We start from the raw sequence: 15,177 nt of genomic DNA, 5'->3' as shown, positions 1-15,177 counted from the left end.
CATATGAACAGTCACATTCATTATTGGCTTATATTTTTTTGTTTGGCAAATTATAATGGTTGTCTTCAACATTTTTTTCTTTGAAATTCAGATCAAGAGTCTTGGAGCGAAAGCTGGAGTAGTGTTGAACCCAACAACTCCATTAAGTTGTATAAAATATGTGCTTGATAGTAAGTTTTGACAGAAAATTCAGAAATTGTTGTTAAAAAAATAGCATTTATATCTATTTATGTTCGCAAAATATGTTAACAAACAATTTATTCGAAATTGCACTTCAATATTTATTTACGCAGGCACTGGAATGGTATTTAATGCAACTCTTTCGTGATGATCTAAACATTATCTGCTATGTTTTGTAACAAATTGATTGTTGGTATCAAATAGCATTTCTTTTTAATAAATTGGATGAAATAGTTCTAATTTAGTACAGTATCTATTAGAAGAGGTATGGTGGATTTGATTTGTCTTTGACTTAATCTTGTATTGTTAAATTTTTCTTGACACTAGGGTTTTCTTTTGCCCAGTTTTGTTTCTGCAATCGGCAATTGAACTTGGCTTCCAATGAACTTTTCAATTGTAGCTTATTGCAACATTTTTTCACCTCATCATTGAACTCCATTATTTATTTACATGGGTAATGCACATTCTTTGCATGTGTGCACTAGTGCATGCTTATGTAAGAGAATAAGACAGATGATATGCTGAATATTCAAAACCTACCTGTGCTGCAGCAAGCATATCTAAAAGTGGAGATGAATATGACATTGTGTTTTAGCTTGTGATTATTGAGTTTGCAAGGAACCTTAATTTTGAGAAGGTTGATCACAGATGTTGCACTGTGTTGTTGGTAATGTTGCCAGTGGTAGGCTTGGTCTTGATTATGTCAGTCAATCCCGGCTTTGGTGGGTAGAGCTTTATAGAAAGTCAAGTCAAAAAAATCTCAGACCTAAGGAGAATGTGTGTGGATAGAGTAAGGAAGTAGATGGACTTTCTCAAGCTCACTATGTTAATGTTGCCTCTATTGTGCAGATTTGTGTGGCATTACAGGCCACCAGAGATCCTTCAACCTGAGAATCATAAACTAACATTTCAGTTACTCCTTCAAATGTCCACAAGGTGGGTATGAAAGCTTTTATATTGTTGCTGATTAGGGATTTTTCTCAGATGCTATTGTTCTCTTCTTCTTCTGTTTGCTCACATTTGCAGATTTTACTAATCGTTCTCTAATTTAAGTTATTGAAGCTAGTGCCAAAGCACTAGTAGCAGGATCTGCAGTATTTGGAGCAAACGATTATGCTGAAGGTAGGTTCTTATTCGCTAAATGATCAATACGGTTAAATTTGACTATAATATTGATCTGTTGTACCGTCCAGATAGGTATCTGAAGTACTAGGCACTAGTAACAATCGAGGTTGTACAAGCTAAAGATGAGTTTTGCATTGCATCTATTAAGGAAATCATGACCAGTAAGAGGCCAACACCAGTTGCAGCATGAGACCAGTTTTAATAAGTTGACTTTTATGCAGTATATGGTTCTGATTCTATTGCCAGCTAAGTCACATGACACAAGGACACGAGACACAGCAACCGCAGAAACAGGGCACGACGGACACGTTATATATATATATATATATATATATATATATATATATATATATATATATATTATAGTATTATTAATTTACTACATCAATGATGTTCATTAATCACAGTTCATTGTTCATTCTTGAATCTTCATGTTATTAACTTATTAAACAGATTGAGAACCAAATCAAGGATCTCAACAGGGGCATTCCGCATATGGCACATATGACATCGGACACTAATATTTTCTTTCTCGACAGTTCTAGCTCTCTTGTTGACTAGTATATGAATCTGACTTACTCAGGTTGCACATCCTGGAAAATGTGGGCAAGTGCAAGACATACTCAACTAGGTGGAGCCCTATATATTTAAGTCAACTCTCTGTAGCCATTGAAATTTGCAATCAAAACAATACACTAGCTATGTATGCATGCTTTCTTCATTGGTCAAACTTGGAGATATGCAGGGAGTCGAAAAATGTTTTGAAGAGTGGGAATTCGATGGCCTAAGTTATGATATCAGAGTGCCCAATGTACTAATTGATGCCTATATCACAAAAGGAATGGTTGAAAAGGCAAGCCGCAGAGTCTTTCTTGAACATGTTTTAGAAAAAGAAGGAAAACCAAATTTCAAAACATGGGAAATGTTTGTGGAAACATGGGAAATGTTTGTGGATGGATATTTTAGAGAACAAGCAAATGAATCAAGCTATAGAGACCATGAAGAAAGCTATTTCAAAAGTTAAAAATCGTGGATGGCAGCCAGCACCTGGAAAGTCTCTTGAATAGATTGACAGAAATTATATAGGTAAGGGTGTATGGACTACAAGAAAATGCTGACCTGGTCCCCACACGCTCAAAAACAAGAAATTTAAGCCCCAAACCACAAACTCCAAACCATAAAAGCTATTATCTAGGACCTAGGTCGATGTGAAGTTGATAGTGGGGAATCGCTAAAGGAACTTCCAACACAACACAACAACGACTCCAGCGAGCTTTGATGGTGAAAAATGACTGAAAAAACCAAAAAAATAAACCATGCACGCGCTCTATGAGTGACCTTTTGTGGGACACGTGTCCTAAGGGGCAAAAACGTTAGGGCACATTTTTGCCACGTCGAAAACTCATGTCACAATTGGAGGACATGATAAAAAACGTTTTGGACGCGTTTTAGGTGGTATTTTGTGTCCGACACATGAAATACGAGACACGTGACCCTGAGGGACGTGTCCAATGACTTAGATTGTTAGTTTAGCAGATTGATCTCTTGTTCTGCCCAGAAACAAGTTGGAATTGGTGTGAAGGGTCATTAGTTGCCATTCTGTGGCAAGTGTAATATTATCTATTATTTTTTATTCTCCATGTAACTTGCAAAATCACACAAATAAGAATGACGGTCAGCTTATCAAAGTCTACAAGTCTTCATATTGTAGGAAAATCTTAAATGGAAATTTATTCCTTAAAAGTACTCATGACCTATAGAAAGGATTACTTTTAATATGCATACTTTTTCTTTTGTGGATTCCAAACACATTCCATATCGGGGTGTAAGAAAATGTAAAATTATATATACTAAAGCATGTAGAAATTTTTGCATTTAAATCATTTTTATTTAAAAGGGAAATCCAATATTTGACGGTATGAGTTCCAAAACTGATCATATATATTTTTTCACTACCAGCTTTTGGAATTTGTGGCTAACCTTTTCGACATGATTATAAGAATTATTATAGATTATTTGTGAGGTGTTGTTATTAAATCATGATGAAGGGCTTAACTCTTCTTCCATTTTGAAGATCCATTGAGAGCAATGCCAAGTAAATGCGGTATAGAGCATTACATGTTATCTCGACATGCGTACGCTAATTAAATATTGAAGTCGTGAGCAGTAGAAATCTTTGCTCGACATTTATATTTTATCCACCATGACCCCCATCATATATTTTTGCAGAATTTTGGGTTTCTGACTTGAGAGATGTTTATAAATTTAATCAGTGATATTTTCAAGAGGACAACAAAGTTTGCAATAATATTATAATACCATCATTCTTGCACTTTGTTGTTCTCACGCTTCTACAGTCCACAACTTGCCCTCATCTCATGATGGATTAGTGTAAGAACCGTAGAAATGGTTCCCAGTTGTGGGGTTTTGATTCAGACTGTGTGCTCTTTTACTGCAAGGAGGCAAGATGAGAATATGCGGGCTCTTAAAATCGAAAATATTGTAGAGCAAGTTCATGGACGTTGTCTGTGAACTCCATTGAGGGAATGAGGTACATGGCTCTTGAAATCGAAAATATTGTAGAGCAAGTTCATGGGCATTGTCTGTGAACTCCATCGAGGGAATGAGGTACATATTATATGGCATCCATTAAATTTGTCCCAAAATCACTGGTCTACTAACTACTATAACAATTGCTAAACTTGAGTAGCAGTGAAATTTCACATGAAGACAATCATGGAAAAAGATAAGCTATAAGTGCTTCTCTAATCAGAAATTTTAACTCACAGATATCCAAGATAACTCATTACAACAACAAAATTTAGCATGGGCTCTCTAACATAAGCATAAGGTAGATAAGCCCTTCCAAATGAAATCCCTTGAAACAATTAACACCAAATATTCATCACAAGATTCCAAATATCTTTACAAACATGTGAAATATTCTTCTCAACATTGCAAACATTTTGACAGACACATTCTAGAGCTTCTAACTTCTTATTTTTTTCCAATAAATATATAGGAAAGAAAATGAAAATAAGAATTAACACGAGAATAATGGTTGTCAAGGAACAATTTAGACAATTTACTTCCCCAACATAATGAATTTTACACAATTGCTAGGCTCTAGAATGATGTAGGCAATGGGTTCTCTCACTCACTGTAGGATAAATTAACTGTCAATGTCAACAATCTTATGGTAATCTGATTTAAAATGGTTATGAAATGGGTGCAAGGCTCAATATTTGCAAAATTATTTAGGCATGGTATGAGAGTTAGCAAACATTGTGAATCAATGTAAATGTATACTTGAATAAGATAAGAATGAAATAGAAAACTAAAAGAATTAAAAAATAAAATTAGGAGAGAAGGTTGAGGAATGAGGAACAAAGGGTCATGTTTGTTGGCTCTCTTTTACCTCCTATGTCCCTATTTTTTATCGTATTTTATTCTCAACGACTTTTTTTGGTAGAGAGAAAGAGACAGAGAGAGCCATCAGAGCATTATAATCAGAGATTGTCAAAATAAAGAAACTATGACCCATTTGAAGTTGGATTTCCCATTTGGGTTTCCAGGGTGAAATATTTGTCCTATGGTGTGTTTCAATTGTTGTATGAACTAGGTTTGTAAGTTTAACCATGATTACTTCCTTCAATTCTAAGGTAATGTCCACATTACTATTAAATTATAGACTCATGTAGCACCATAATTCATTGGTTGAATCTTTGACGACACGTAATGGTTCTTGAACATTGAGCTTGGTCGAAAGAATAACACCCGCTCTCAATTGTGTGATAGTTGGTTTATTTCCTCACTAGTTACGATGCAAAGAATTATAAACCTAGATCGCATTCTTTTTACCTTGGAGTCGTCACTGTCTCTAATTATTGGGCTATACACATAATTCCACTCTCTTTTTAACCTTGGAGTGGACTGTGGGATTGTTAGTTTTTCTAGCATTGGATGTGTTCTAGTCATGAAATTTTGTGGAGAAGCTAGAATACATGAGATCTCAAAAACCCAGAAATCATTTTTGGAAATTCCACCGAGAGACGACTTAATTAGATTATTAGTCTTTTTTTAAAATATTTCCCAAGTCTAAACTTAGGGAATATAACTAATTAATCATAATTAATTAAGTCATGGTGTGAATGTTCTAGAAACTTACACGGAGCAATAGGGAAATAATTTGGGCCATCGATTATGTTTTAATCTTGGTCGTTGGTGCTCCAACAAAATATTATAAGAAGTTGATGAGTAGATGGAGAATACACCAGTGCAGTTACTCAGTTGCCTAGGAAGATCGATTTTCTCAGTGGCTATGATTCAATAGAGGAGATAGAGCCAGAGGGTGAGCAATAGGTGAGAGAGAGGGGGCAGCGTGAGGGAGAGCGTATTCCACAAGAGCACTGCATAGTCACTGCACAGAGAGTGACGCAGAGGCACCAACGTATGGACAGAGGGTCCATATCTTGTTCTGGATGTTGCTATGGAGAGTGAAATTTCTTTTAAAATTTTTCTCAGTGTTTTTCTGTCTAGATTGCCAAAATTCTTGTACTCAAATTTAATGCTGAAAATTAATAAGAAAACCCTCATCTGTTGCACCGATTTTCCCACATTGTGTTTTTCTAGGGACCATTGTCCAAAAATAATTGTGTTAATATTTTCTATGTGTGTGCTAGAATTTGTCTATTTACAACATTTTAGTTTCCGCATAATTTATTGTGAAAAGTGCAGTAGTAAACTTATTTGATATTTGTCATAGAAAATAAACTGCATAATTTATTTGAAAGTTAGAAGAATATTTTTCAGTTATTGCAATAGATGAAATTTTCACATGGTATCAGAGTAGATATGATCAGTCAGAGATCTCAGTAGCAGAGAAAGGAAGAGGTTCACTGCTCAATGTGAGCAACAATTCGAATCCCCAAAGGGCAGCGTAGTCTCTTGGCTAGGATGTCGTAATTCTTGAGGAAAATCAGCTTTTCTGAGAGAGCGACAGAAAAACTTGATTTCTCCAGATTAAGAAAGTTCAGAGGCAGAGGGAGCAGCCCTATACTTTTTGCAGAGCAAATCTCTAGCCAAATGTAGTAATTTTTGCAGTAGTTTGCTAAGCAGATTCAGCATCGAGAGGAATTAGAAATATCACATAAAATTATGGACAGAATTAACAGTCAGGATGATTCAGATTTATCTTCTAGGTTGGAGGATGAATTTTCTTGCCTATCAGGATCATCTTCACCTAGTGTCTAGTATATAGATAGTGGAGCTTCAGCTCATATGACAGGAGTTAGATAATATTTCTCTTGCTATCAAGAAGAGCAGATGGACTTCCAGATCAAAATGGGCAACATAACTAAATGTACTCTTGTAGGGAGAGGCACCATAGAGTTTCAGAGGGAGTCAGGAGTCAGCACCAACGCTACTAATGTATTTCATGTGCCTTGATTGGGTATGAACTTAATTTCAGTGTCCCAGTTGCAGGACAAGTGGTATGATGTACACTTTGTAGGGAAGAAAGTGTATGTCAAACACTCAAGCTGGAAGAAGGTGAAACAAATTGGAGCTCGAAGCAACAAGCTATACAGGTTGTAGCTTGATTCTCCAATGGCACTAATAGGCAGTGCCAGTGGTAGTGGAAAGGAGTTGAATGAATTGTGGCACAAGAGCATGGGACATTTACACCATGGAGCACTCAAAATTCTTAGAGAAACTATAACATGAGTTCTAGTTCTCAGTACAGAGTGCGATGATGTATTTAGAGGATGTGTACTTGGAAAGTACACAAAGGAAGCATTCCCGAGAAGTGACTGCAAAGAAAATGGTGTGTTAGGACTGATTTGTGGCCCTATGTCCACTAGGGCTCTTAGTGGTGGCGAATACTTCGTCACTTTTATTGATGACCATTCCAGAAAGACCTGGATCTATTTCTTAAAGACCAAAGATGAGGTATTTGGTTGGTTCAAAGAGTTTAAGGCACTTGTAGAGAACGCGCCAGGGAAGAAGATCAAGGTGCTTCACTCAGATAATGGTGGAGAATATATTGATAAAGATTTCACAGATTTCTGCACAAAGGAAGGCATTAAAAGAGAATGGATAACTCCATATAACCCTCAACAGAATGGAGTAGCGGAGCGGAAAAACAAAACAATAATTGGGGTTGCAAAGGTTATGTTGTATGATCAGGAACTACCGAGATTTCTATGGGAAGAGGCATGTAACACAACAATGTACATTCAGAACAAAACTCCTCATAGAGCATTGGGGAAGAAAACGCTAGAGGGAGTCTTCACAAGAAAGAAGCCCGAAGTAAGTCACTTGAGCATTTTTGGGAGTGTAGCTTACTACGATGTGCCAGATGAAAAACACAGTGAATTGGATTAGACTACAGAGAAGGGGTTCCTCGTCGGGTATAGCAAGAACTCAAAGGCATACAGGATCTACAGTCCTAGTAGTAGGAAGATTGTAGTGAGACGAGATGTAAAGTTCATGGTGTTGAAGAATCTAGGGCAATGGGGTATAGTAGGATTCTTCTAGACTTTATAAATATTTGTGAAGCTCTTTTACAATTTATCTTGTTAGCTTGATCTTCTTCTTCTTATTATTAATACATGTGTTTACTTCATCAAACCGCTACCAAAAACATAAGAAGAAGCACACAAGATGTTGGCTCTTTGCCAGGTGTTGTCGCGCAAATTGACATGACAACGCTCAGACCGGGGGCTGTCACTCTGATCCCCGATCCCTCCGTTTAAGCCTATCTCCCGCGGCTAAGGGGGGTAGACCCTACGAGGTGAAGGAGACCAACTGTCGACCAGTTGGTTTGGGAGACACGAAATGCTGAAATGATTTTATTAATTTGGTGGACCAGTGCCTTATGAGAGTGATGTTTAAACGATTACTTGCTAGATAATATAAAATTATAAACCATGAACAACAATCATTTATCATCAAATAACCATAAAGATCGTGCGATGACCAAATCTCAACAAACAATATCTAGCAATTAACAAAATTTCGATCAGTGCCTTAAACAACCATGCAATTATAAATCATTAACCAGATATCATATGCAACAAATCTTTAAGATGATGAATTATGCACAGAATTGTCTAAAATGATAAACATTCATTCCACATACATTTAAATCTCAGCGTGAAAAAAGTATGACGTGACGATATCCCGAGAAAAACTGAAACTGGCAAAATTTCCCACAATACTTTTTATGCTAGATCTAAATCTATACTTAAAAGATTTTTTTTTTTTTTTTTTTTAAACCTAAAAAAATTAAAATTTAAACAAAACTTGAATCTAAACTAAACTATAAAAAATTACATCTACATAAAAGCCTTAAAATAATGCCTAATCAAAATTTCTAACAAAATTCTACGTTAACTAAAAAAAACAATAGGAAATAAAAAAACGATTTGAAAATTTGATTAAGTCTAAATAATAAAAAAAAGGGAAAATGTGAACTAAAAACGATTTATTTAAATCTAAAACCTAAAAAATAAAACTATGACTAAAATCTAAACGAAAATTTTTTATGAGATTTTTTTTTTTTTTAATAACTTCTACACTAAATGAAACGTAAATGAAAAAATGAACTCACGCATATAAGAAATCGACTCACGCCAGTTATGTCAATTAGCAAAGGAGATCGATAACCTGGTTTGCAAATCGACCGAAGCTTGACGGCGGTGGTGATTGCGGATCGATTTTAGATGTGCAGGTGTGGATGAAAGACGTAACCCTCTTTTTTTTTATTTGCCTTACGTTCCGGGTGCATACAAATGGCTGGTCACTGAAGATTAAACTGCAACCTGTGATGAACCAATCCACCAATTTACAAATTGACGAATGCCAAAGTCCAAAAGTCGTAACCCTGGCTCAAACGAAAGAATTTAATGCAGGCAAAAGAAATGATGACAAAGTCGATGGCGAGAAATAAAAGAAAAATGCGAATCGGATTTCAGATGTTACCTGTCAGCGGCCAAGAAAAAAATTTCGAATTTGATTGCAGGGTTACTTGGATACGATGGCACGCAGAGATTTGAAGAAAGTACCTCACCTGATGACGGATATCCTGCGTCTTTTAAATGTTTTTTGAAGGACCCACGTGAGAATGTAAACCGACAGCACATGCGTTTTCCAGTTTTAGGAAGGAAAAATGCACACATGCATTTCAAATCCCGCTTTTCCTCCATGTATTTGTAGAACACCACTGCACTTATTGATTGAAGGCATACACAATAGTTTGCAAGTGTTAAATTAGATTGCTTGATCTCTACTCTGAAACAATGTTTCCTCCGAAGCTTAGTTAAAACCCTTTGACTGGACTATATTCCTTTCAGTGCACGGTTTGTGGGACTTGATCCCTCGACAGCCAGCCCAGCAGATGGGCAGACAATCAACACAACACTAGAGAAAACCTCTTCCCGATTTTGTCTTAGTAACCTGCAGGAAAAGAAATCTGGCAGATATACACAAAATTTTGCAGTAAACCCTTCAATTTTTTTTTTTTTTTTTACCTAAACTCAAAAAAAAACTCACAGCTCTAGAACAGCTAGATTTAAAAATAATTGCAGTAATATTTTCAAAATATCAGAAACTTAAATTTTGCTGTGAACAGACTCGAGAAAATCTCTCATGTAAAACAGGAAATAAACTTTAAATGATTAACCCAGGGCCAAAATCAGTTGGGCTCTGCAAAGAAGAGCCTGTGGGAGTCGGCTGGTTCAGCCTAGAACTTCCCCAAACGCCCACAAATATTCTTCAATAAAGGTTTTTTCTGCACAACTCAAGCAACCATCAGTAAAGAGAGCAAGAATGCTGCTAGATCTCAGAAAGTAATGGAGATACCTGCCATTACTTCAGAAACCCTAACAACACTAAAACCCTAGCAAGTGAACAAGATACCTGTGCTCACAATACTCTAAAAACAAGCTATTATTAATGGCTAAAAAACGAAATATGCAGAAAATTAAACATCTCACAGCACTCCCAGAGAATAACACCAGCAAGATTTGGACCCCAAAGTCTTCTTTTATTAACCAGAAACCATATTACAAGAGAGCTTTTTCAGTACAAGACTCACATATCCAATGATCTGAAAATGACCCCTAGCACCCTACTTAGAGGAAATGATCCCAACGGCTAGTTCGAGTGATCCATGTTGAAATGATCTCGACCGTTGATGAGGATCAAGACATCTCTTGATCTCATCCGTCGATTTATTAAAAAATAATATTTTGCATGCATTCACTTAAAATATTATTATTTTATTAGTTAGGGTTTTTGCTTTATTTTTTATAATTTTTTATTTATTTCATTTTTAAAATTTTAAAATTTTAAAATTTCTTAATTTATTTATTTATTTTTTTTTTTTTTTAATTTTTATTTCATTTAAATTGGATCCTCGAACTTAGCCTTTGGAAAAATCTCCTAGGACCTAAGACCTATGAGGGGATTTAAGACATTCTTCAACCCTCAAGACACATTTCATCATGATTTTTTACAATTTACATCTCAAGGGGACAACTTAATACAGACCTTCATGAACCACCCAGTTCTGCGACACAACTATAATCTAGCAGATTAACACACTAGGATTCTCCTAAAGTTCAAATAACAAAATGCATCCCGACTTTGGGGTCAGGTTGAAGGAAAACTCTTCCGATCGTAGATCGGTGAGACGAAAAACCTTCCAGGACGTAGATTATCATTAGAAAGTTAGGTCCACCTAGGCAATTTACATACATGACTCAGATCTGCTAAGATTATTTACAATTCATACATGCAGACTGGGTTTACAACATAAATCGATCAAGCTGCTGATGACTGCGGGATGGCACGGACATGTCGATCAGGTGCTACCCCTTTCTGCCCAAAAAAAGGGGGTGTACTGCATGGGTAGTTGACCAGTAGTGGTCAACATCTGGCTCTACTTGGGGACACGTTGTTGCACTGTAGGAATGTGAGAATCCAAAATCTGCATCCATACAACACACAGATAAAAATAAGTAGCGTCCATTCCAAAATCATCATATACATTAAGCACAGGAAAGATAAAAGCTCTTGATTTATTGACTAACTAATAACATGAAAAGTAAATCTAATCCTAAAAACAGAAATGAAATGCTTAAAAAGACAAGGAGTAGGGATAGAAATACAATACAGAAGATGCCCCATGGCATCAGATATCATCTGTGAAGAACAGCTTGAGCATTTGGCCGTTCGCTGGTAGATCAAGTGGTTCGCCATCCAATCTGCTCAAGTAGAATGAGTTTGGCCCAGCTATATCTCTAATGATGTATGGTCCCAGCCACAAACTATCAAACTTCTTATGTTTTCCCGGCTTTTCATTCTTGCGATCCCAAAGTAAAACCATATCTCCAACCTGCAAAGATCTAGATCGAGAGCATTTATCAAAGCTTTTCTTAATGTTAGATTGATTTTTACATATAGCCTTAAAAGTTGTCCGACGAGCCTCATCTAATTCCACAATCTGATCTATCCTATTCTGAACAACATCTTTATTAGTAGAAAAATTTTGGAGAAGCTGATAAGCTAGCAACTTCAGGTGCACAGGTAAAGTAACATCCAAGCCATAAACTAATTCAAAGGGAGATCTACCAGTAGATTTCTTCTTAGTAATTCTGTCTGCCCACAAAGCATACTTGATTTTGCTGTCCCAAGACTTCTTGTTATCTCCTACTATCTTCTTGATAATGGTTATGAGATTTTTATTACTTGATTCAGCCAAACCATTACCCTGAGGATAATAATTTGACGAATGAGATAAGACAATGCCATACTTGAAACAAAAGGATGAAAACTCTAAAGAACTAAAAGCCTTGGCATTGTCCGTGGTGATCTTAGTGGGAACACCAAATCTAGAAATGATGTTATTCTCAATGAAATCCATAATAACCTTTTCAGTGGCATTCTTAGCAGGAATGGCTTGGACCCATTTAGTAAAATAATCCGTGGCAGTCAAAATCCATGAGTAGCCATTACTAGAATTTTCATGGAACTTCCCTATGAAGTCCAGACCCCAATGCTGAAAAGGAGCCTCTACAATGATGGGTTGTAGAGGAAGGGCAGCAAGCTTCTGCTTCCCAGTGAACAGTTGACAGGCTTGACACGCTCTAACAAACTTGTGCACATCAGAAAAAATCGAAGGCCAATAATAGCCAGCTCTCAGGATTTTGTGGGCGGTAGTTCTAGCGGCATAATGACCACCACAAAATCCTGAATGAAACTCGGAGATTAATCTTTTGGACTACCGCCCTCCAAGGCCATCCTTCATAAGGTAGTACTTAGTGGCTTTTAGTCTAAGAGCCCTTCTCTTATGAGCGACTAAATGGTTAGGACATGCAAGATTGGTTAAGTAATAAACTATGTCCTTATACCATTCATGCTCTGCTAATATTTTCAATTCTGGCGAAGATAGATCGTTAAGGCAGAACAAACCAAGAGTCTTTTCATTACTTTCAGTTAACATTTGAGCTAAACCTTGGCCTTTGATCAGCTTGGTGGGTCTGATTTCCAAATCATACTCCTGTATCTTAGTAACCCACCTAGCACGAGTCCCTAAGCAATCGGTTTGAGTTAATATGTCCTTAACAGCAGAATGTGGGACGAAAGCAATGATCTTAGAATAACCCATATAAGTTTTAAAATGCATAAGAGACTTGACCGGGGCATAAGCCTGCTTTTCCATGGTATTGTACTTCAATTCGGAGTTTTGAAGTGCTCTACTCATGAAAGCAATAGGCTGCTCATGACCATCTTTATTCTTTTGAAGCAGGACACCGGCAATGGTATCTTCAGAAGCGAAAGAAAAAATCATGAAATTCTTGGAGTAATCAAGACTAACCAGGACAGGAGCTTTGGCAATAGCAGACTTGATTTCTTGGAAAGCCTTTTTGCCCTCTTCCTGCCAGACAAATTTCGCATCTTTCTTCAGAAGACCTTGAATGGGTTTAGCTATTTCTGCATAATTTGGGATGAATCTTCTAATAAAATCTATCTTTCCAAGGAAAGACTGAAGGGATTTAAGATTATGCGGGAGAGGAATCTTTTGAATTGCTTCAATTCTTTCGGGATCGATCTTGATTCCTTCCTTAGAAATGATATGACCGAGTAATTTCCCTTCTGTTACCCCAAAAACAGACTTAGCCGGATTCAATGAAATTCCATATTCTCTACATCTATCGAAAACTTGCCTAAGATGATCTACATGACTGATACCATCTTTAGAGAAAACAGTAAGATCATCTTGGTAAATTTCGATAATTTTTCCGATTAACCCTTTAAGGGCATAATCCATAGCCCTTTGGAAAGTAGCCCCAGCATTTGTTAACCCAAATGGCATTCTGATGTATTCAAAAGTACCCCATGGTGTTGTGAATGTGGTCTTGTGCCGATCTTCCCTTTCAACCCATACCTGATTGTACCCAGAAAAACCATCTAGCAGCGACATCATTCCAGACCCAGTTACTCTTTGCAACAAAGTTTCCATGTTTGGCAAAGGGTAGTTATCCTTTTTGCATGCTAGATTAAGGTTTCTAAAGTCGACACAAAGTCTTATTGTACCATTCTTTTTCCTAACAATCACCAAATTCGAACACCATGTCGAATGCCTAGTTTGAGCGATGATCCCTGCTGAAAGCATCTTTGCAAGTTCTTTCTGGACCAAGGGGGCTAATTTCGGATTAATTTGCCTTAGTTTCTGCCGAAAGGGTTTAGAATTCTCGTCCTTTAAAGGAATAGTATGCTCCATAACATCTTCCCTATAGCCCTTTAATTCATCATAGGAAAAAGCTAAAACATCTCTATATTCATGAAGTAAATCGGTTAACTTTTTCCTTTCCTCCAAACTAGTACCTTTACCAATTTTAACTATTTTCGGATTTTCAGAAGTACCAATGTTAATTTCGAGGTACTCGCCTAGGTCCATATTGTTTTCTTCTCTAAGCTTCGTGGCATCATGCCGATCAAAATGTTGCTCTAAGGCAACCACATTTCTAGGAGTAGGATTTATGATATGTCCATGATTTAAAGATCCATCCTCCTGAGAAATTATCCGAAAATATTCAAACTCATCCAAACTGTTGAGAAAACGAATGACTTGCTTTTCGTCGTTAAAAACTTGCCAATGCTCCGAGTTATCTAGGACAGATGGTCTAAATATTACTTGCATTTTGATTTTATCGTTAATTAACTCATCAGATAACTGGAAAGTTGTGGCAGCTAGAGCAAGTTCATTCGCCAAACTATTTTGTTCTCGAGGGATTGCTTCAAGGTTAAGGGCATCGAAACGCTCCATAGTATCCCACACAGCGTTTCGATAATTTCTTAATCTTTGATTTCTACATGTGAATTTGTTCTTAAGCTGCATGATAACCAGATCGGAATCCCCCTTGATGCTAAGCAATTTAACCCTTAAAGCCTTGGCCAATTCAAGTCCCAACAATATAGCTTCGTACTCAGCAACATTGTTGGTTGCTTCAAATTCTAAACGATAGGCAAACTTGAAAATATGACCAAGGGGAGATTTAAGCACTACTCCAGCACCTTTACCATGACTAGAGGACGCACCATCGAAGTACATATACCAAACTTTATCTTTAAGATCCTTAATCTTATCATCGGGGGGAATTATGAAATTGGACATGATAGAATAGTTCCCAATGTCGGATTGCTCTTTAATTATTTCATTATGAGGCTTCTTAGGATCTTCAACATGAAATTTCCTCTCGGGCTCTCTATTTAGCCTAACAAAACCATCACCGCTAGGAGAGGGAATCATAGCATATGACCAATTCATTTGAATGCTTCCTCCTAGATTAGAGGCCCACTTTCTAG

At 36.7% G+C, this 15,177-nt stretch overlaps 1 protein-coding gene across 6 annotated transcripts in view; it reads left to right on the top strand.

Moving 5' to 3' along the window:
• Positions 1–15,177, top strand: part of LOC149165227 (protein WVD2-like 4) — a 64,858-nt gene that overhangs the window by 22,839 nt on the left and 26,842 nt on the right. For 2 of the 6 annotated variants that reach the window (XM_089431097.1, XM_089431095.1), the window contains exons 2-4: positions 92–170; positions 1,030–1,116; positions 1,247–1,302. The exons of 2 other annotated variants lie outside the window; for them this stretch is intronic. In XM_089431097.1, the coding sequence (XP_089287223.1) occupies positions 1,106–1,116; positions 1,247–1,302 (67 nt within the window). In that variant the 5' untranslated portion in view covers positions 92–170; positions 1,030–1,105. Of the gene's footprint in view, positions 1–91; positions 171–1,029; positions 1,117–1,233; positions 1,303–15,177 lie in introns of all 6 variants that reach the window. 2 more of the 6 variants (XR_016260319.1, XR_016260320.1) reach the window with 2 other exon arrangements.

Source organism: Pinus tabuliformis, chromosome 5_1, assembly GCF_031772625.1.
Source record: "Pinus tabuliformis cultivar Carrire ecotype Pingquan chromosome 5_1, CPIR1, whole genome shotgun sequence".
Classification (NCBI taxonomy): domain Eukaryota; kingdom Viridiplantae; phylum Streptophyta; class Pinopsida; order Pinales; family Pinaceae; genus Pinus; species Pinus tabuliformis.
This window is presented reverse-complemented; position numbering and strand designations above follow the sequence as displayed.